This window comes from Drosophila subpulchrella, chromosome X (assembly GCF_014743375.2).
Source record: "Drosophila subpulchrella strain 33 F10 #4 breed RU33 chromosome X, RU_Dsub_v1.1 Primary Assembly, whole genome shotgun sequence".
In the NCBI taxonomy this organism is placed as follows: domain Eukaryota; kingdom Metazoa; phylum Arthropoda; class Insecta; order Diptera; family Drosophilidae; genus Drosophila; species Drosophila subpulchrella.
In genome coordinates, this window is record NC_050613.1 from 25,299,386 (window position 1) to 25,319,244 (window position 19,859).

General features: G+C 50.4%; 5 protein-coding genes across 6 annotated transcripts; 1 reads left to right on the forward strand and 4 right to left on the reverse strand.

Annotated features, from left to right (window-relative positions):
* Positions 1 to 68: 68 nt before the first annotated feature.
* On the reverse strand, positions 69 to 3,790 carry LOC119558121 (protein GPR107). Its single transcript, XM_037871351.1, has 7 exons — positions 3,429 to 3,790; positions 3,229 to 3,339; positions 3,025 to 3,170; positions 2,107 to 2,962; positions 1,918 to 2,051; positions 1,588 to 1,855; positions 69 to 1,145 (listed from the first exon to the last, which is right to left on the reverse strand). The coding sequence occupies exons 1-7, from the start codon at positions 3,537 to 3,539 to the stop codon at positions 558 to 560; spliced, it is 2,214 nt and encodes a 737-aa protein (XP_037727279.1). The 5' UTR covers positions 3,540 to 3,790; the 3' UTR covers positions 69 to 557.
* A 202-nt stretch (positions 3,791 to 3,992) lies between these two features.
* On the reverse strand, positions 3,993 to 8,586 carry LOC119558117 (glutamate receptor ionotropic, kainate 2). Its single transcript, XM_037871348.1, has 5 exons — positions 8,497 to 8,586; positions 8,288 to 8,437; positions 7,762 to 8,147; positions 7,343 to 7,522; positions 3,993 to 6,091 (listed from the first exon to the last, which is right to left on the reverse strand). Exons 1-5 carry the CDS (start codon positions 8,564 to 8,566, stop codon positions 4,076 to 4,078), a joined length of 2,802 nt encoding a protein of 933 aa, XP_037727276.1. The 5' UTR covers positions 8,567 to 8,586; the 3' UTR covers positions 3,993 to 4,075.
* A 177-nt stretch (positions 8,587 to 8,763) lies between these two features.
* On the reverse strand, positions 8,764 to 15,628 carry LOC119558112 (titin). 2 transcript variants are annotated; one of them, XM_037871337.1, is made up of 8 exons: positions 15,292 to 15,628; positions 15,024 to 15,191; positions 14,787 to 14,961; positions 14,421 to 14,718; positions 13,359 to 14,324; positions 10,373 to 13,283; positions 9,601 to 10,312; positions 8,764 to 9,437 (listed from the first exon to the last, which is right to left on the reverse strand). In XM_037871337.1, the coding sequence occupies exons 1-8, from the start codon at positions 15,335 to 15,337 to the stop codon at positions 9,284 to 9,286; spliced, it is 5,430 nt and encodes a 1,809-aa protein (XP_037727265.1). In that variant the 5' UTR covers positions 15,338 to 15,628; the 3' UTR covers positions 8,764 to 9,283. The 2 variants fall into 2 exon arrangements, with proteins under 2 accessions (XP_037727265.1, XP_037727264.1); XM_037871336.1 differs by having other exon boundaries at positions 10,373 to 14,324.
* Positions 15,629 to 16,431: 803 nt separating this feature from the next.
* On the forward strand, positions 16,432 to 18,552 carry LOC119558125 (la-related protein 7). The gene is made up of 2 exons (XM_037871357.1): positions 16,432 to 16,767; positions 16,834 to 18,552. Exons 1-2 carry the CDS (start codon positions 16,497 to 16,499, stop codon positions 18,345 to 18,347), a joined length of 1,785 nt encoding a protein of 594 aa, XP_037727285.1. The 5' UTR covers positions 16,432 to 16,496; the 3' UTR covers positions 18,348 to 18,552.
* Positions 18,553 to 18,623: 71 nt separating this feature from the next.
* LOC119558134 (TM2 domain-containing protein almondex) lies at positions 18,624 to 19,847 on the reverse strand. The gene has a single exon (XM_037871367.1). The coding sequence runs from the start codon at positions 19,757 to 19,759 to the stop codon at positions 18,890 to 18,892; it is 870 nt and encodes a 289-aa protein (XP_037727295.1). The 5' UTR covers positions 19,760 to 19,847; the 3' UTR covers positions 18,624 to 18,889.
* Between the last annotated feature and the right edge of the window lie 12 nt (positions 19,848 to 19,859).

Genomic DNA, 19,859 nt, shown 5'->3' on the forward strand with positions numbered 1-19,859 from the left:
CAACCTGTAGAGATTTAACATCTAGCATGCTCTACAAGTTTCAGACGCAGCCAAAAACAGATGGAATCTAGGGTTTACATATTAAAGCTTTGTTATATTCATAAAATTATACGTAATTACATAAGTGTATTTATTTATATGTATATCTTAAACCAAGGAAAGGGGGCCTGGGTGTCACAAGCGTTCAGTATTCCGTTAAGCGGCTTTATTGTTTATTTAATTATTTATTTACAAGGGTTCCTTGGCTGGCGGCTGGACGGGCGCTGGAAAAGGAGGTGGAGGAGGGGTGGCTGGTGTCCACCAAACGTTGTGCCGACGTTGCCCTATGCTGGTTTACATACTGAGATTATACCCTCCATTGCCATCGCATTACTTAGTTTTTGATTCCTTACGAAAGTAAGATACTCCGAACATAAAACATATATATTAAAGTAAAGGTAAAGTACTAGCTTGTGGCTTAGAATATGTGTCACATATCAGACCCCGGAGACTACAGACTACGGACTAATGCAGGGAATATGGGTGATGCAGCTCGATCTCTACTTGCGATGCTGATCCTAATCGTACTCATGGCTTGATTCCCGCTTGGCAATCAGATTCTCGCGCTCATCGTCGTTGCCCTCGATGATGGTGATGCCGCCCGAGCCGCTGCCGTGGTTCCGGTTCAGCGCCTTCACCCGGTGCACCGTCTCCGTGAGGCCGGATTCGGTGAGCACCTCCACCTCGTCGTCGTCCTCGTCCTCGTCCGGCACGGTGAAGTATGGATGCGACGAGACCGGGCGGAACTTGTATCCCGTGAGCACGAAGAACACATAGGTGGCCATCTCGCGGAACATCTCGTCCAGCCAGGCGTACTGGAACACCACGGTCATCTGCAGCAGGTCGACGATGATCCGCGTAAAGTAGATGTAGCACACGATCATGATGTAGAATTGGCGGAAGAGCTTCAGTTTGCGCAGATTGATGGCCGCCTTGCCATCGGTTGCCGAGGCCTCATGCAGATGCCGGATGGACCAGACGATCGGGAACAGGATGGCGCCGCAGCAGAGCAGGTCCACGAAGAAGAAGATGTTGTGCCAGGTGCGGAACTCGGCGTCGCTCTGGTCCGACTCATCCGTAATGATCTGGGCCACGTTGGCCAGCACCTGCAGGTCAGAGATAAGAATGTTTATAGTTTATATAACACGAAAAAGCACTCCGCTCTCATTTATAAAACCAGTGGGATGGCTTGTTGTCCACATATCTATAGTTGGCCACATTCTCTCTTTGGTTTTTTGCTTGCACTTATTGAACTTTACTTTAAGTAATATACTTACGAGCCTTTAATGTATATCACTTAAAAAGTACCCTATCTACTTCGTGGACAAACATGTCTTAAGTCACCGCGACCGTGACAAATTAGTCATACAAATATTGAATGGCTGGTCTTTCATTAACATTATTAAGTTACTTTGTTACTGATAACGAGTAAGACATCATTCGAGCAAGAATAGTTAGTGAAATACAAAATATGTCTACATTTACCACTTGTCTAAGCACTCAGCTGTTCAGGATAATAACTAAAAACCTAAAGTAGCGATCACTAACCTGCAGCGGGATCACAATCATGAAAATCTTCTTGTCCTTGTCCGAGAGAATGTGCTTGATGAAAGTCCAGCCAGTGCCAATCAGCACGATGGTGATGAAGAGCACGGCGCCCTTGAGCAGGTGGGCAATGTAGTAAAGGATGGCCCAGGTCTCCACATGTTCGCCCCGCTTCTCGATGAAGTGATAGTTGATCGAGTGGAACATCAGCGAGAGCGACTTGAGAAACACCAGCACGGCCATCAAATAGTGTATTTTATACACAGTGTGCCTGACGCAAAGAACACACACTTGTTAACTCCATAGATGCAAGACTATGCAGCTCAAACTCACTTGCTCTTTTTCAAAATAAACACCCAGAAGAGACCGGATAGGAAGAAAAGCAGGCTCATCATGAAGTACAGGGCTGGCAAGGGCATCTCCCCGGCCGACAAGTAGTTGCCATTGTTGTTCTCCTCAATGTCCACCTGAAAGAGGTTTTCCCATAAGCATCCACCTTGGTACATCTTCGATGTTACTCACATTGAAGGACATAATCTTGGAGCTGTGATAGTTGGGACAGGCGTGGAAGTACAGGTTGTATAGGCCCTCGTCGCGGGGCGTGGCCACCAGCATGGAGAAGTTGAAGGCATAGTAGTTCACATTGTTGATGGTCTCCTTGACCAGTGGCATGGTCTCCTTGCACAGGTCCTCCTGCGACTGCTTGAACGAGCCGGCTCCATATAGATCGTCCGCAGAGTCGTCGTCGTGGGGAAAGGGATTGCCGGGAGCTGCATCCGAATCGGTATCCTCATTTTTGTTGTCCACTTGTGTGTTATCTTGAGCCGGAGCAGCTGGTGGTGGTGGTGGTGGGGCCTCCACTTTGGGAGCTTCTGCGTCTGCTGGTTTTGCTGGGGCTTCATCCTGTTTGGTTGGGGCTTCCTCCTTTTTTACGACTACATCCTCTTGCTCAGCTTCGTTCTTTTCCTTGGAGACGGCTTCCTCTGGCTTTGGGACCGCATCTGGTTGAGCAGGCAGCTCCTGCTTGGCAGAAGCATTCAGATTGGCAGCCACATCTGGCTTGGGGGCAACCTCCTCTTTGGGCGCCTCAACTTTTGGGGCAGGGGCATCCACTTTGGAAGGAACCTCTTCCTTGGGCAACTCAATTTTACCCGCCACCACAGCAGGCGATGAGGACTTCAGCTCAGCGGGTTCCTGCTCCAAGGGTTCCATCATGAAGTCATCTGGACCCTCGGCCGAGTAGGGCTGGACATCGCGAGTGGTGCGGAACAAGACCGAATCGCTGATCTTGGCCATGCGCGAGTTCCGCTTGGTCCTGGAGGGGATTTGGTTGTAGATGTGCCTGTTGACCCACTCGGGGGAGCACTTCACGCGAACCCTGCAGCACAAGGAGTATAAATTGAGGTAGGATCATGGCCAAAACAAAACAAGGTTACATACTTGAGCTCCTTGAGGTCCAGGACGAAGAACAGAATGGGACCGCTGATCTGCGTCTTGGGCGACTCCTCCAGTATGCACTTGTTCTGGTGCGAGTCCAGGTAGGGATTCAGCTGGTCAATGGTGGTCTTGTCCAGCGACAGGCCCAGCTGGAACGGAGAACAGTAATGAGAGGAGGAACTGGTAGGCTCAGTCAGGAAAACTTACCAAATCCGTGGGCTGCTCCTCGTCAATTGTCAGCTTGCTGAGCTGCACGTCCAGGTGGCCATTGATGTAGAACCCAAAGGTGCTGAGTGCGATGTACTGGCGCCTGTCATTCTGTGAGTGAGCCCGGAATTAGTTAGCCATGAGGCAGTTGCTCGAGCACCCAGGAAAAGGTCACTGGATGCCCCTTCCCCCACACTTACGCGGACTTCCAGGTGATGCTTGCGCCCGAGAACCGCCAGGGGGGCGGCGAGGAGCGCCGCCAGTGCCGCCAGCACCACTATTGATTTAACATCCCCGCCGGGAGCACGCATTTTTCGAATTTTCCGACTTTTCCGCTGCCCTGTCGGCGACGTCTCGTGGCACAGTGGCCCCACGATTCCGGCGGAGCGGTCCGGCACAGAACTCCGCGCTTGGTGCGATCAAAAAAGCGGCAATCGATTGGCTGCGACCGCCGTCACAGTTGCTATTATTCACACCTCACTTTGATGAAATAAAACCCCAAAGATTTTTTCTTTTTCGCTGGGAAAAAAGGTCGAGATGTGTGCTAGAGGTGGCCAAACATCGATGACAACATCGATAAGAAATCGCTGATAGAAAATACCAACTGTTCAGCGGCACTGTGTACTTTAAAAATACCAAAAATAGACCGCTAAGAACACTAGCCAACAAATTTGAATTTTTGTTATATCCGTTTTTGCCCTTAAAAACCATTAAAAATTTAAAATATTATTTTTGTTTTAATGAAACTTTAAACTTTCGCTTGCTTTATTGTTGAATACTCATATTTCTAAAGACTAGGTGCATTAGCAATAAGATTCTGAACAGGACGAACACCATATAAACCTCCTCATTCCATGTAGCCCCCCTGGGAGTCGGAGGCGCCCAGGTTCCTCCTCGAGTAGAGTCCCTGCCGCGGCTTGAACTTGCCATCGCCCAGGGTGATCCTGGCCGGCAGCTTCTTGCCCCGGAAGGTGGCTGCCTCGAAGGAGGGCGGCGGCGACACCTTCTTCTCCGGCTTCTCATCATCCTCCGGCACGGGGATGTGCCACGCCTGCTTCGTGGTGCTGGTGGCGGTCGGCGGAGCTGTCGAGGACGATGAGGATTCCCCCACGGGACGCACTTGGGTTATCTCCAGGGTGTTCTGCTTCTTCTTGTAGTACATCACCTCCATGCCGAGCGTCATCATGGCCAAGATGAGGCCAAACAAGGTGGCAATAAAGACGCCGCCCAAGCTCTCCAGGGTGATGCCCTCCTGGTCCTCCGAGAGCGGGCAATTGTGCAGGTTCGATTGATTCCAGAACTTGGCCTTCAGCTCCTCGAAGAACCGATCCTTCTGCAGCTCCAGGATGGCGTAGCTCAGCTCGTCGCCCAGGTGGCTGCCCTGCTGGACGGCCACGGCATATGGCTGCTCCGCAAAGACCTCGCCCACCTCGGTGAGATTGCAGTTCCGGGTGATCTCGTACTTGATCTCCGCCGAGTCATGGATGAAGGCATAGTCGGCATTCTCGTGGGCATCCACATTGGCGAATCCCTCCCGGGCATCGGCCACCGGCTGAGAGCTGTTGATGGCCAGCAGGATGTGGCCGTACTGCTCCTTGATCGGATAATCCCAGATGCGGAACTTCTTGAAATCCTTGCTAGCATTCAGCGCCAGCTCCTTCCACATCCGGTACAGTGTGTCCTCGGCGAACTTCATGTTGACGAAATACTGATGGGTATCCGAGTCCTTGACCACGGTGTAATTGATCCTGGACTGACGGGCCAGCTGCTCCAGCGACTGGACGGGCGTTTGCATGCGCTCGACGGTGAGGAAGGCGGCCAGATTGGCGGTGAAGGTGGCCAGCATGAGGACGACAAAGAGCCAATAGGCGGCCACCAGCATGCGGCCGGAAATGGCCTTGGGAGCCTCGCCGCCACCCTGCGGAGTGAAGGAGGTCAGGGCGAACCAGAAGCTCTCACGCAGCGTAAACTCCCGACAGGCATACGGATAGGCCTGCCGGTTGTTCCGCGAGCTGTACGGCGAGTATTTGTCCATGAACCAAATCATTATGGCCGTGCCCACCAGGGCGGCCACAATGCTCAGCCAGACCTCCACCCGCAGCACGGTCATGAACTTGAACAGCGAGGTGCGCCGCACCGGCTTCCGGATGGCTATCGAGATGCCCGTCTGCTCGTAGTACGGCGGCAGGAAGTCGATCACCTCCTCCCGCTCCGAGTACATCTTCAGTGCCGCAATGGCGAAGTCCGTCTCACCGCGGATCAGATCCCCCACCACGCCGTCCCACTCACCCCGCTCGTTCACCTCGCCCATGTGGCCCACCTGGGGGGCCACGATCTCGTACTCGAAGTTCAGCTTCTGCGACAGCCGGATGATGAAGTCGATGCAGTAGCCCTCCCAGATGGGCGAACCACTGCGATCACGCAGCAGTTCGCCAGTGCGCTCGTTCCGGCGCAGATAGCTCCACGGGATGCTCTCGGCGGTGCCGATGCGAAAGAAACGCTTGGCCGGACTGATCGTCTCGTTGAGCAGCCGCATCTCGGCCACCGATGACCAGGCGGCCAGATCCGTCTTGGCCTCGTGCTCGGAGCTGTAGTAGCCGGCGGATATGTTGACCGCAAAGGTCAGGCCCGGCACCGGGCTCTGGGAGGGATCCTGGACGCGTGGCGGCGGCGAGGCGTACGTGAGGAAGTTGCTCCAGTGCACCATGTCCAGCCAGTTGTAGTCGTCCTCCAGCGAATCCCCCGCCTCCGACGAGGAGGCCGTGGCATTGCAGTCCCGGTAAATGGCCGACGGGTACAGGTGACTCACCTGCGCCGCGTTGATCAGGCTGCGCAGCACATTCAGCAGCATGGCGCGCTGAATCTGGAGGAGATTGGATAGGGGGCGGAGATATTAAAAGTATGTTATCTTAACTTTTAAATATAAAAAATCATATCATGAGATATAGGTAAGTATTCATTATATGTCCTAGAAATTATTCCTTAAAATGTTGTTTCTGTACCAACATATTAGAAATATTAAATCTAATAATGAGATATTCTGAGCTATTGTATATATATTCATTTTGTATTCTAAAAAATATTCTTAAAAATATGGTACTTGAAAAAAAAGGGTTCAAATTTTTGTCAAAAATACGAAACTCAGATTCTTGTCAAAAATGCGACATTTTTTGTCGCTTTTTCCATCGTAGTTCAGCCAAATCAAGGCGTACAGCTAAAAGACCGACTGTTCTGAGCAGCTTGCTAAATATGCTAACGATCCACATTACTTTTATAAAAATTTATTTTTTGACCAATTTTCTCATTTTTTGTAAGGGGTTGTTACATCATCTATTTTTGCGAAAAGTGGCAAAAATGAAAAATTTTCAGGTTAGAATGCCAATAGATTGGAAATTAAACAACGAGCTCAACGAGGTATGACATTCCTCATTCTGACTTATTTTTTTTTTTATGGCAGCCAAAAAGGGTTCAAATTCTTGTCAAAAATACGAAATTCAGATTTTTGTCAAAAATGCGACATTTTTTTTCGGTTTTTCCATCGTAGTTCATCCAAATCAAGGCGTACAGCTAAAATACCGACTGTTCTGAGCAGCTTGCTAAATATGCTAACAATCCTCATCACTTTTAGGAAAATTTATTTTTTGACCGATTTTTCAATTTTTTGTGAGGGGTTACTCATCTATTTTTGCGAAAAATGGCAAAAATAAAAAATTTTCAAGTTTGAGTGCCAGTGGGTTGGAATTTAAATTACGAGCTCAACGAGGTATGGCATTCCTCTTTCTGACTTTTATTTTTATTATAACAGCCAAAAAACTGAATATTTATGGCGAAAAAATGGGTTCAATATGCAAACATAAAATCGCATTATGAGGTATTGTAAGATATCAAATTTTAATTTGAAGTCTTTGAAAATACGAAATTTTCAGATACATACAAATGATAAGATTATATATTCATTTTAGATCCTAGAAAAGTTCTTAAAAATGTCGTATCTGATCCAATTATTTTTTATCAAAACTAGAAACTAGATTGGTATGCAAGTATTTGTATACCTACCCTTATCAGAACCTAGATTTTGTAAATATAATGCCAAAAATTACAATCCCCTGCTCACCGTGAATCCGCTTCCACAATAAAGATCCGGCATGGGCATCGATCGGCAGATCGCTCGAGGACTCAATGTGAACCGGGTGCAGAGTTCCGCTTGTCGTCTGTATTTGAATACCCGATCCCGGGTGTCCAGGAACACGAAGTGCCACTCCAAAGGACGCTGGAACAGTCCCGCCTTTTGCACCTGCCAATTGCGGAAAAATAAAGATTAGAAATATAGGAAGGAACGGATAAAAACGATCCATAGTTCAAAAAGATTCATATGTATCTTTAATTTGGGTTGGAAACTTGAATATGTAAGAGAATGTTTTCGGAACACTTTTAAAGCACTCCATAAGGAAATTAAATAAATAGAATATAGAATATATATAATTTTAAATATTATATTTATACGATTTTAATCTTATTTACGGACTAGTTCACCTTGTCGAAAATTCCGTTCATGGCGGCTGCACGAGCAAATAAAGCCACATAAGTGGGCGGCGGACGCAGCGAGCGGATGCGTTCGAGGAAATTCTGGCCAGGATCGGTCTGGCTGGCGTCCAGGATGATCGTGCGGAAGGGGTAGCCGATTAGCATCTGCTGCATGGCCTCGCCGGCGTCGCGGGCATTCATGAAGACCATGGCCACGTTGTTGGCCCGCTTCTGGCGCATAAAGTCACCGAACATGTCCAGAAAGGGCCGCATGATCCGCTCCAGACGCACATAGCCAATGCCCAGGGATCGGACTAGGTTGTAGCCTTCCTCCCAGTGGCGGTAGGTGAGGTCAATCACGGCGCTAGTGCCGACAGTGGACAGAATTTCACAGACTATAGAAAAAGTTGGGGAGTTTACATACAAACTTACAAAAACAAAAAACCCTAGAAGTTATATACCAAGGAATTTAGGTACTTATGCCATTTTTTAGAATAAAATACTTAGTTATACTTATCTCGCCCAAATAACTTACACCTCTCCATGTCCAGACCATCTTCGGAGCGGGTCAGCGTCAAGGAGGTATCGGCCACTTTAACATCCAGACGCAGTGCGTCCAGTTCCTTCAGAACCACCAGCATATCCGCATCGAAATCAGCCCGCTGAACGGGCTCTACCCAAAAGGCTATTAGGAGTAATCAGAAATTTAACTCCCGATCGAGACGAATTTCCAAGAACACCCACTAATCTTCAGATCCTCCGAGTTGGCCAAGTTAAATGTGAAAAGAAGTACCATTACCAGTAGCAGATCCATGGCCAACCGATTGCCGAGACTTCTCGCCGGGTTTTAAGTCCTGGCGGTGTCGCAAATCGGGCCAGAGCCTCAATTGCCGTCCAATTATGCCAATTATTATTTGCGTGCAGTGCCCATCATTGGACAATATGCATATTTTAGCAGCTGGTATGACAGCCAGAGTTCGATTCCCACAGAAAGTCAAGTCACCTGATGGATTGGCTTGGTTATTTCCTTATATTCTCTTTATCCGATAGAGTATAAAATCAAATCATAAATTTTTGTTCGAGGGCAGGGCCTTAGTAATACGAAAAAAAAACGGCTCTTAACAATTAAATCAACTGGCTATCAATATACAGCGCTATATAAAAAATATATATAATCTATATATATGAATGTGGATAATGAAACATAAATTAGTAACTCCTTCTGGGATATTTTTGTGAATGTTGTGTGAGCAGGTTGTGCTACTCCGTCTCAACTTACAGCGAAAATAAATACTTTAATAATAACGATCCCTGGGGCACACCTACATCAGTGGCCCAAGGTTGCAGGTTGCATGGATTACAGACTACGAATGATGATAGTAAAATTCATTTCAAAACTTGATCTTTTTCTACACATAACTAGGGATAACTAGGTATAACTAGGGAGCTTAAAAAGCTGAGAGATTTACTCCCGTGATTGCCAACGAGCGCGGATTTAGGTGTACATATTAACATTAGGGCGAAGATGGAATCAGGTGCCGTGAAGGTGCGAGAGTATCGACTCGATGTCCTCGATCTCCACGCTGTGGTTCTGGTTCTGCGGCTCCTTCTGCTGCGCCGAGTTATCCGGGGTTTCCTCGCCGCCACCACCACTGCTGCTGTTCGTTGTTATCGGTGCTGAATTGCTAATAGGATGATATTATTGGTATTACTATATTGAGACTTACTATAAAAGATATAATATAGTATCATATCATATCACATTTATTATATGATAATATATTATACAATAGTTGTCATGGATTTCGAATAGCTCTATGGTTTTTAGTAGGCACAGGGGTTACTTACATGGTAGCCACCTCCAGATCGTCTTCATCCTGCGGATCACTCTTGGACGGAGGCTTCTCCGCCAGCGGCGTGGACGTGGCCGAGGGCTTTGCTACAGCAACAGCCGCAGCAACAGCCACAGTCACCTCCGCTTCCGCTCCACTTGCACTTACTCCCATTGCAGTTGCTCCACTATTGCTGGTCAGGCGGCGTATCCGCTTCTTGGGTATATTGCGTATTACGCTGGCCAGTTGCTGGCTCAGATTTATCATCTTGGGACTGGCGATGCGCATCGTATGCACTTGCTCGTCATCGGTCATCATGCGCATCTGGTAGTTCTTAAAAAAGCTCGACGGCTGACGCACCATCGGATTGCTGGACTTGGGTCCGTTGTCCGCATAGGAGAAGTTGAAGGTACATCGCGCCTGGCTGCTGCTCAGGCATATGTCCTGCTCGAAATCGCTGTCCTCGGGCTCCTCGGGTTCGGTTTGGGGGTTGGGTGGTTGAGCAGACTCAATTTCTTGTACCGGCGGCGTCGGGTTTGGTGGCTTTTGCTCTGGTGAAGCCTGGGTGGATTCCGCTTCCGCCACCATGGGCAATGCTGGTGCGGCGCTTGTTGAAGAGGGTGGCCTGGCTTCGGCACGCTTCTTTACCGGCTTTTTGGTGGTGGCTTTGGCGTTCGGCTTTGCTGTATCTCCGCCACTGGGCTTATGGCCTTCTTCCGGAGCAGGGGCTAAGTAATAAAAGCATTTAATTAGTTAAAATATATTTCCTAGGTCATTTAAATACTCACTTTTATTGTCGATTAGTCGCGAAGATCGGCGCATACAAATCTTGGGAGGCTCTGCGTTCGCGTTCCTCTTGGGACGTCCACGTTTTCCCGGCGCAGGTTGTGCCGCTATCTCGACTGCTGCACGAGTGGGTTTGGGTTTGATGGCAGCCGTTAATGGCTCCTGTTTCTTGGCTGAAAGATTGAGGGCCATGAGCAGGGCGGGATCCAGTTTGCTGGTGGGTGGATCGATTGGCGGATCTTTGGGTGCCACAACTGGCGGTTCGGGAGTCTCTGTGGGCTCTGTGACTTTCTGAATTGGTTCGATCAGCTTTCTGGCCGCTTTGGTTTTGAGTGGCTCCAAGTGCTCCCGCTTCTTCGGGGACTTTTGGATGCTGGGATTGGCCAACTTGGCAGTTTCGCGCATGGCAGTGAGCTTCTTGGCGGCAGTCTTTTTGCTTTGGGACCTGGCTGGTTGGGCCTGCTCCTTGAACTTGGCCATAACGCGTTGGCGCTTCTCGTCAAGCTGCTGGCGTTGGTGTTCCTGGAGGATTGCAGAGGGCGCTGGTGGAGCGGGCAAAGGATCTGCTACATCTGGCGCAGGTGGTGAAGGGGCAGCAGCTGGCGGAGGTGGTGGAGGAGCAGCAGCTGGCGGAGCTTCGGGAAGTGGCGGTAGCTTAGCAGCTGCACTTAATCGTGCGGCCATGGGTTCTGGAGGTTTGGGAAGGGTTCGCGATTCGCCACTGGTATCCGCCTCCTGGGCCTGCTCCTTGCTCGGTGTGAGCCAATTTCGGATGGGATAGCGAACCTCGCCATCCTGGCTTACTAGTTGACCTGGCTGACTGTCAATAGCGAGCATGGGCAGCACTGCATCCTGCGAGCCGGCTGCCTTCAGCCACTCCTCGTCCTCCGTGCTGCTTATATTCGATAGGTTGTCAATGTTGAGCAGCACCTCCTCTTCCTTGGAACACTTCTCGCCTTCGACACCCTCGCCCTCTGCATCCTCTTTATCGCTATCCGCCTTTCCGCTGTGAGAACTTTGTGATGAAGAGGAACTAGACGATGAACTACTGGATGAACTCGAGCTCGAGCTGGAGGAGGACGAAGAACTGGTCACCGAAGAGCTAGAATTGCTGGATCCCTCGATGATGGCCTCGGGCAGACCGGGCAGCAGTTTGTAGTGCGGAAGCTGCTGCTGATCTGAGGGAAACGAGCCGGCTGCAGCGGACTCCGCACTGTCCACCGCCTCACTGCCAAAGGAACGAACCCGTCGTAGGACGGTGGGCTCCAAGGACAGGACAACGGGTTGCTTTACAACCTCTGGTGTTTTCTCCGAAACCTTTTCCTTTTGCACGGCCTCGACCTCTGTTTCCTGAGCATGCTCTTCTACCGGCTTCTCTGGTCTTTTAGGTGTCTGTTTATTGTTCTCAGGAGGCTCCTCCTCCTTCCCTTGATTACGACTTTCCTTCCTCCGACCTGCTGATTGTTCCTTCTCCTTCACAGGACGGTCTTTATTTTGCAAGAGCTCTTCCTCAGTTGCCTCGCTTTTTTCCTTCTCCTTAGAACGATCATGTTGTTGTTTTTTCTCCTGGATATCTTCCCATTGCTGTATTGCGCACTGCGCATTTGCATCCGTGTGCTCCGCCTCGTCCGGACGATAGTAAGAGCTGCCTGAAGAGTATTCAGTCTTGGCAGCGCTACCCACGGGAGTACCCGGCATCTGGCCAAAGGGTGTCAAGCGGAATCCGGGGGTAATGGCGCTTAACTGGGGCGTATCCATAATACTTTTGGTATCCGAGCCAAACAGAAAGCTGCTGCTGGGCAACTTGCCATATGGCGTGTCCAGCGGTAGAATAGCCATCCCTGGAGTGGGTGGGATGGCGGCGGACTCGGAGCCACCTGCTTCCTTCGATGTTGTGTCATCTTGTGCTGCACTGGCACTGGCTCCCGCTCCTTTGGGAGATGCCTTAAAAGGCGTATCCAACAACATGGCCATGTTGGCCCGCACCAGTTCGGCCGCAAATGCCGCCTGCTCAAGATCATTTTTCTTATCCTTTGCCTCGACCTCTACTTGGGTTTCGTCTACGGTTTCATCTATGGTTTTGTCTACGGTTTCCTCTTTGGTCTCCAAAATCTTCTTCTTTTTCAGAGTCTTGGGTTTCTGCGGAGTGATGATCCTGATGTTGATCTTATCTGTGGAATCACCAACGCTGCGCACTGCTTTTTTGACCTGATTCTTGGACTCCGCCTTAGCCCTGGCAATGGAGGCTTTTCGTGCTTTCGAGGAAGCTGATGTGGGCGTGTCTTTCTTCTTTGGACGCCTCGCACGACCGGTGGTCTTCACCTCCTCGCGCTTGGAATTGATCTCACGCAGCCGATTCTCTAGGTCAGAGTTGGAGCCATGCAACTGGCGCTGCCAGGCGGCCATGTCGTTCTCGGTAACTGCTTCTCTAGCGGAGGAGCCTACCTCTGGCTTTCTCTCCACTTTCTGCTGCTCCTGGAGATTCTCTTTGCTGGCCTCCGCGCTGTCATCGTGAGCGGAAGAAGATGCGCTGCAGGCGGAGTTATTTCTGGGCACCGCCTTCTCCTTGTCCTTTTCCAGCTTGGATTCCGTTTCCGCCTGGGAGATTATCCGTTTGCACGCCTTGACCGCCGCCTGGCGTTTCTGTTTTCTTTTTGGCGTGGCTGCCACCGGCAGTGCCGGAGCTGATGTGGGTGCAGCTGGAGGATTGGCCCTGATCACCGTCTGGTTGCTGCACTCCTCCATGGCAAACAATGGCGGCACACCGCCCAGTCCCTCGTTCGAGCTCAAATCGCAGGCTGCCTGGATGATCTCCACATGGTTGATAATAGGCTTCTCTTTGGCTTTGGCCAGCAAACCAGGTCGCCTAGTGGAGAGCGGCGTATTGGGGTGCAGGACGCCACCAGAAGGAACCTTAGGGGAGAAAGTTAAAGTTCGTACATGCGAGGTTCTCTTTCGAGGAGTGGATAAGCTACGGAAGGCCTTTACATTGATTATCCCCGCCGTGGAGGGCGTCACTCTTTCCATGACCTGTCGGGAAGAGTCCAGGGAAGCGGGTGGCAGCTTTCGCTGCTCCTCCTCCAGTTGCTCCTCCGGCTGTTCTTTTGATCCCGCCCCCTTGGACGACTTATCCTCCTCTTTTGTCAACTGCACGGGTGGTTCTAAGCTAGGAGGCGGTGGTTGTTTCTGAGCACTGTTGATGATAATGGAATTGGGGGGCAGCTGATTGGCTGACAGAGTTATCGGCTCAGGCAGGGAGATCTCTATGTGCGAGTCATCCATGTTGGCGAAGGCATCCGGGCCCAACTGCTGGGCCACCCATTCGTTGTTCACCAGGAATGGAAGGTGCGACAGCAGTCCGCCGTTGGAGAGGTACATGGGGAATGTCAGCTGCCCGGTGGTGGCGTCCACACACACCTGACCGGCAGACGCCGCATCCACATCGGAGAGCATGGACGCCGGATCGGCAAAGTTCAGATTGAGGCCGTCGCTGGTGAAGCTCACATTGGACGTGTCCATGCCGGCCACCATTTTTTGCACACTCTCGTTGGAGTTCAGTACAATCAGCTTGGAGATGGAGAAGTTGGGGTCCGCATTGGTGCCAGCGGTGGCGGCCACAGCGGTACGAATGATGAGCGGCGTTTGCGGTGGCACAGGGTCCACGGGCTGTTCTGCCGGAGGCACTTGCTCAGCGGCAGCGGGAATGACAGCAGCCGACACACCAGGAGCTTCCTCATTTTCGACAGGCTCATCACCAATCACCACCTCCTGGATGATGCGATCGAATGAGGGATCCTTCTCGGTGGCCTCCAGTATGTTCTTAACCAGACCGTCCAGCATAGCGTCACAGCTTATTGTTGGATTGGTCACGGTCACCGTTTGCAGCGCCACATTTATATTCTTCACCAGAGTCGCCTGGAAGTCCTGGTTCTTAATAATCGCACTAGCCAGTTCCTAGAAAGGACGAATATTGGTTTAATGATAATTTTGTCGAACTTAAATGAGGCATCCCAGGTTGGTATACAAGTATTGAAATGTTTTCCTTCTTACCGGCATGCTTTGCGGCGTAAGCACGAGAGGATCAGCCTCAGCATGAACCTGACGCGGAGTGGAATTGTTACGCGGCCCAGGACCATTCACCGGAGGCAGCTCCTCCTCCTCCAAGTCCTCGGTGGCCGTGGTGCTCTCGTCTTCTTCCTCGAGCTCCGCCTCCTGGCCCTCATGGCTGGTCAAGAAGCTCTGCTTGATCTTATCGCGGCTGACGCTGCAGTAGAAGTGCGGCGGCAGCAGACGAGGCCGCTTGCTGAACGAGGGCGAGGACAGGCTGTTCACGGGCGACTGGTTGCGTCTGGGGAAGAGTGCAAAGTGGACAATGTAAATTCTGAGCCGCTGCCGGAGGGGAATATCCATAATTACAAGCGCCTCCTCTTGCGATGGGACTGCGATATGCTGGGCTCGCCTGGGGTGCTGCTCCCATTGGTGCAGCTGCTCTTTTCGCCAGTGGCTATCAGTTCGCTGACCCGCTCGGACAGCTTCAGTTGCTGCAGCTGCAGGCGCGACTCCAGGGGCAACTTCTGAACGGCACCGGCCACTGAAAGGGAGGAGATTCGGTCAGATTATGGAGAACTGGGACGCGTAAGCGGAAGGTCTCACCCAATCCCGTGATCTTGACATGCTCGCAGATGATGTCCTCCAGGCCGCCGTTGAGAAAGTTGTGGGTCTGCAGGCCCTGTTTGAGGGCCAGGAACTCGTGGTGCAGGTGGGGCGATGTGCGGCACAGGGTGTGGGCCGCCCTTTTCAGATTCTGGTTGACCAGGTAGCCTGGAAAGAGCAATTGGGTAGGCACAAACATTAATTTCCTGCTGCGCGACAAGGCAGGGGATCTCCAGGGGAACCCCAAGCGAACCAAAACGAAACTCACCCAGGACCAAGCGCGCCACATCCGAGTGCAGGACAATCGACTCCATGGCTGGGACTTCCCGGCTCAGCGAAGCATCACCATCCACAAGCGTCGCGCGTCCTCGTTTTTCACCTTTCCTATTTCTCCGCTTTCGATTCGGTTTGCAAGTTAATAGCGCAATTTGAACGCCCGATATTGCACTGGAGCAGGGATTGGCACTCACTATTCACTCGGATTCGGATGGGGGCTTTTTTTCAAGAGCATAAACACACTCGTCCGCTTATTTGCCGACTATTTTCGTTTTGTTGTTGCCGATTGTAGTAGCGCACTGTACAACCGACATAGGTTAGCATCTGTGTTTTTTTTGCCGCCCGCCAAAACAACGCAACAGGGCTGCCACCCCGTCGGATCATCGATATTTTTCCGTTCTTCTGGCTTGTTTATCGAGTCCTGTTACAGTTAGTAGAGAAATAAAGAAGATATATATATCCTTGCCGTTGGTTTAAAAAGTATATAGACATTTTAGAGAACCCCCGTAGAAGAACAGCTCTTGTCATTTTCATGCCCTATGTGTAGTGCCTTATTAACCCAATCAAATGATTTACAAACATCTATACAAAAAATTAAAAACTACATAGGACTTCCTTAACAAGAATTTTCTCTTACTCGAATCAAATTCTCTGGAAGCGTATAGCGATCTAAATTCATAGAATCATGTCAAAACACATTGTAACTAGAACCTATTGGTTTTACCTATTATCGCGTTTTAAGTTTAATCAATCCAATTTATCCTGGAAAAAATTTTATTTGAGCGTTAAAATTATGTATGAGTATTTATTTTTATGAATACGAATCGATTGGCTTAATGTTAATGTTTAATTAAAGAAATACATACATAGTTGGTTCGAGTTCTTAAGATTCCGACGAAATTTCGAAAAATTATGATATTTAATGGAACATATATACATACTTACAAACATATACCGTCTCAGTTCGTCTCGAAGAAATCTTAATATAAAAACATTGTAATATTTTATGTTAATTACATACAAGATCTGAAAAACAAACATAAATATATCAAAGCCGATATTTGCAAGCCAAACAACTATCGATATGCCATACCTGACCTATCTGGAATTTACAGCTACAGAGCGTTGCCAGATGGCGGATAAAGCAAAAACCAATTGCAATAAGTAATTTCCGAATTAGTGTTTTACCGGCGTCAAATGGCTGCCAAAAACACCGAGAAGGAGAAGGGCGAGGGCCAGGAGCCCACCACCCCGGCAGAGAAACCAGATCCGGCCGCATCCACTGATCCCACCGAGCAAAAGACCAAGGAACCGGCGACGGAGGACACAACGCCGACCAAAAAGGATGGAGGCCGCAAGAGGAAGCGCCACTTGTTCAACTCCATTCGCGGCCAAATGGAGTTCTATTTCGGCGACGCCAACTTGAGCAAGGATCGCTTCCTGCGCCGCTATGTGGAGCAGGATCCATGTGAGTAAAGAGTAACTAGGGTGCTTCCACAGCCGAAAACAGCGCTAACATTTGGGTCCCCTTTAGATGTACCATTGGAGATCTTTCTGACATTCAACAAGATCAAGACGCTCACCCAGGATGTGCAGCAGATAGCCAAGGCGTTGAGCAACTCCCAGCTCTTGGAACTGGATGAGACCAAGCTGAAGGTGAAGCGCAGGACCAAGCTGCCGGATCAGCGCGATGTCAACGACAAAACCCTGTATGTGGAGGCTCTGCCCGCCAATGCCACCCACGATTGGCTTAAGGAGGTGTTCAGCCGCTACGGACCGGTGGCCTACGTCTCCCTGCCCCACTATCCGGGCACCAAGAAGATCAAGGAGTTCGCCTTCATCGAATTCGAGAAGAGCGGCTCCGTGGAGAAGGCAGTAAAGGCTTTTGCCCAGGTTCAAGGCGTTCTGTCCGTGGAAACCGATCCTGGCGAACTGGCCAGCGTGCGCTCATTCCAGCAGCAACAGCAGCTGCAGCAGAAAGCCGATCAGCCGCAGGAGGAGGCCGACCAAGTAAAACCGCCCAAGCGAAGCCTAAAAAGAGAGGCTGGCGATAAGGATCGCGAGGATGGACAAGATGTGAAACGTGTCAAGCTAGAGGTGGACCAGCCCAGCGAGACCTCCACTGCGGAGGAAACATGCAGCGAAACGGATGCGGAGGCCACGGCAGAGGCTTCGGAACAGGAGGGCAAGACAGAGCCAACCGAAGGCGATGCAGCTGCCAAGAAGCGTCGTCGCAAGCGGAAGAAGAAGACCATTGTAGACAAGCCAAACATTGAGCCCAGTGCCCTGGAGCTCAAGGTGCTGCCCAAGACCAGTTGGAGCAGTCTGCGCAACAAGTACTTGAATCTGCAGCGTCGCCTGGTCAGCGAGGCCAAAAGCAAGCTGTGGCGGGAAAACCACCCGCAAAATCAGCAACACCATCAACACCAACAGCACCACCAGAACCTTTCCAAGCCATCACAGCTGCCCGAGGCGGCCAAAGAGGAGGAAACCGGAGGCGAGGTGCCAAGCGATGGCGGCGAAGCTGCAGCGGATGCAGTTCCAGTGCCGGCCAAGCGCCGCAAGGCGGTGCACAAGATGAACATGAACTTCTACGGCGCTGGCGGCGTAGAATCCACAAAATCCGAAGAGCCTTCGCAGGAACGCACGCCCCTCTTCAAATACGAGCCCGGACTGATTGTAGAGTGTTCTCTTCTGGAGCCCTGCACCAATGTGAAGGAGTTCAAGGCCGACATGCGCCAGTATCCAGATATTAAGTATGTGGATATCAAAGAGGGTGATCAGGTGGCCCAACTGCGTATGGCCACTCCTTCCGCCGCCGAGGAACTGGTGCGCCAGGTCAACTGTGCCGAGAGGCAGCTAAAGGTGCTGTCTGGTCAGCAGGAGACGCTCTATTGGCGCAAAATCGAGCAGGATCGCGAGGCGAAACTCTCGAAAAAGGTGCGCGTACAGCAGAAGCGCGGTCGCGAGAAGGTCTCCAAACTGCTGGCCAAGCACATCAAGTTCGATGAAGGTGATGATGAAGTACAGGCGGCCGCCATGGAATGAGCCAACGATCCGTTGGGGTGAGTCTACAAGCTGTACGGTTTCAGAAAACAATCTGAATCTTAATAAGCAAAGAAGCACAGAAGAGTAGCAGTAGTACATTTAATAATAGAAGAAAATGTCTGTGAAAGAATTTAATTTTAAAAACTGCCAAGAAATATGAATCAATAAATCTACTGATTTAAAGGAACCACCTTTACCTATTTAAGATGATTTCACATTGTTTTTGTAAACATAGACGTAAGATCTTTCAGGAATACGAAAGAGATGGCAATAAAGCCTATGATCTTTTGGTTTTTTATTAATACGATCAAAAATAATATAAAGTATATTTTTTAATGTACTAGTTAAAAAAAATCAAAAAAATATATAAGGAGTATATAACTAGGGTACATTTTCTAATTTTGTATGTACAATCTTACAGTATACAATGGTTAACTATTTTTCGTATTTATGTACATGATAATGGAAACATTTAGCTTATGATCTATACTTTTGGCCTAATCTCCCTACATTTCTTAAGCCCCAGCCCCTGTAACCCCAACTTATATATAAAGCGAGCCATCCGCTGGCCCCAGATAATGCATCGAGATGAGCAGGACATCGATGATGGTCCAGACGCCCAGGCCTCCGAAGCTGAACAGCTTGCCGATCCCCTCCTGCCAGTGGCCCAAGTAGAATCGATCGGCGCCAAAGCCGCCCAAAGTGAGGCTGATCAGCAGGGCGGTGCTCCAGCGATAGCCCTGTGTCCAGTTGCAGCGCAGGTTGCGGGTGAAGGAACGATTGCCCAGGCAGAGCACGTCCTGGTGCACGGTGCAGTTGGTGCGGAAGGGTTTGTCCGACGCCGAGTTGCAGCTGGAGCGCTGGCCGCAGCTCTGTTGCCACAGCTCCGTTTGGTAGCAATAGCGACAGTTCATCTGTCGCTGGAAGCTGCGCTCGCCCTGGCACTGCACATTGTTGATCACCTCGCAGGTGACGTTCACGTCTCGACCGTAGAGGCAGCCATGGTTGTAGTTGCACCGGATGCAGGGGAACTGTAGGCGTTCGCAGGGCGTGTCCTTGTCGTATGGGCAGAGCATATTGTTGTTGCTGTTCCCATTGCTGACGGTGCCGCTGCTGTAGGCGGTGATGTTGTCCAGGAGACCGCCTGTTGCTCCGCCTCCACCTCCTCCGTTTTTGGCCGTCGCGCTGGACACTACTGGTGGCACATACACCTCGTTCTCATTGGCATTCCCGTTGCCATTGCCATTGCTCGCATTGCTGTTGTCCTTGTGATCGCCTTTCGCGTCCGACAAGTCCATCTGGTTGCCCCCGCTGGCCGTCTCGCTGTTCCTGATCCCCGTCAGCACGAAGATCATGATCAGGACAATGGCCGATCGCCTGTTGATCACAATGCACTGGCGCTGGAGCCTCATTTTGGCCAGATAAAGCGGATAGCAAGCCGGAAATGTTATTGTTTTTTTGCGAAGGGTGTGGGTGTTCTAGTGGCAGTGTAGGACCGTCCACGCGTGGCAC

Bases quoted from the DNA above. Each gene is read 5' to 3' on its own strand.
- LOC119558121 (XM_037871351.1), bottom strand. From the start codon at position 3,539: ATGCGTGCTCCCGGCGGGGATGTTAAATCAATAGTGGTGCTGGCGGCA. The intron at 3,171-3,228 runs GTAAGTTTTCCT...TCTCCGTTCCAG, and splicing joins AGGAGCAGCCCACGGATTTG to CTGGGCCTGTCGCTGGACAA. The intron at 1,856-1,917 runs GTGAGTTTGAGC...TCTTTGCGTCAG, and splicing joins TTTATTTTGAAAAAGAGCAA to GCACACTGTGTATAAAATAC.
- LOC119558117 (XM_037871348.1), bottom strand. From the start codon at position 8,566: ATGGATCTGCTACTGGTAATGGTACTTCTTTTCACATTTAACTTGGCC. The intron at 8,438-8,496 runs GTGGGTGTTCTT...TACTCCTAATAG, and splicing joins CTCGGAGGATCTGAAGATTA to CCTTTTGGGTAGAGCCCGTT. The intron at 6,092-7,342 runs GTGAGCAGGGGA...AATCTCCTCCAG, and splicing joins ATTGTGGAAGCGGATTCACG to ATTCAGCGCGCCATGCTGCT.
- LOC119558112 (XM_037871336.1), bottom strand. From the start codon at position 15,337: ATGGAGTCGATTGTCCTGCACTCGGATGTGGCGCGCTTGGTCCTGG. The intron at 14,962-15,023 runs GTGAGACCTTCC...CCTCCCTTTCAG, and splicing joins TGTCAAGATCACGGGATTGG to TGGCCGGTGCCGTTCAGAAG. The intron at 14,325-14,420 runs GTAAGAAGGAAA...CGTCCTTTCTAG, and splicing joins TTACGCCGCAAAGCATGCCG to GAACTGGCTAGTGCGATTAT.
- LOC119558125 (XM_037871357.1), top strand. From the start codon at position 16,497: ATGGCTGCCAAAAACACCGAGAAGGAGAAGGGCGAGGGCCAGGAGCCC. The intron at 16,768-16,833 runs GTGAGTAAAGAG...GGTCCCCTTTAG, and splicing joins CTATGTGGAGCAGGATCCAT to ATGTACCATTGGAGATCTTT.
- LOC119558134 (XM_037871367.1), bottom strand. From the start codon at position 19,759: ATGAGGCTCCAGCGCCAGTGCATTGTGATCAACAGGCGATCGGCCATT.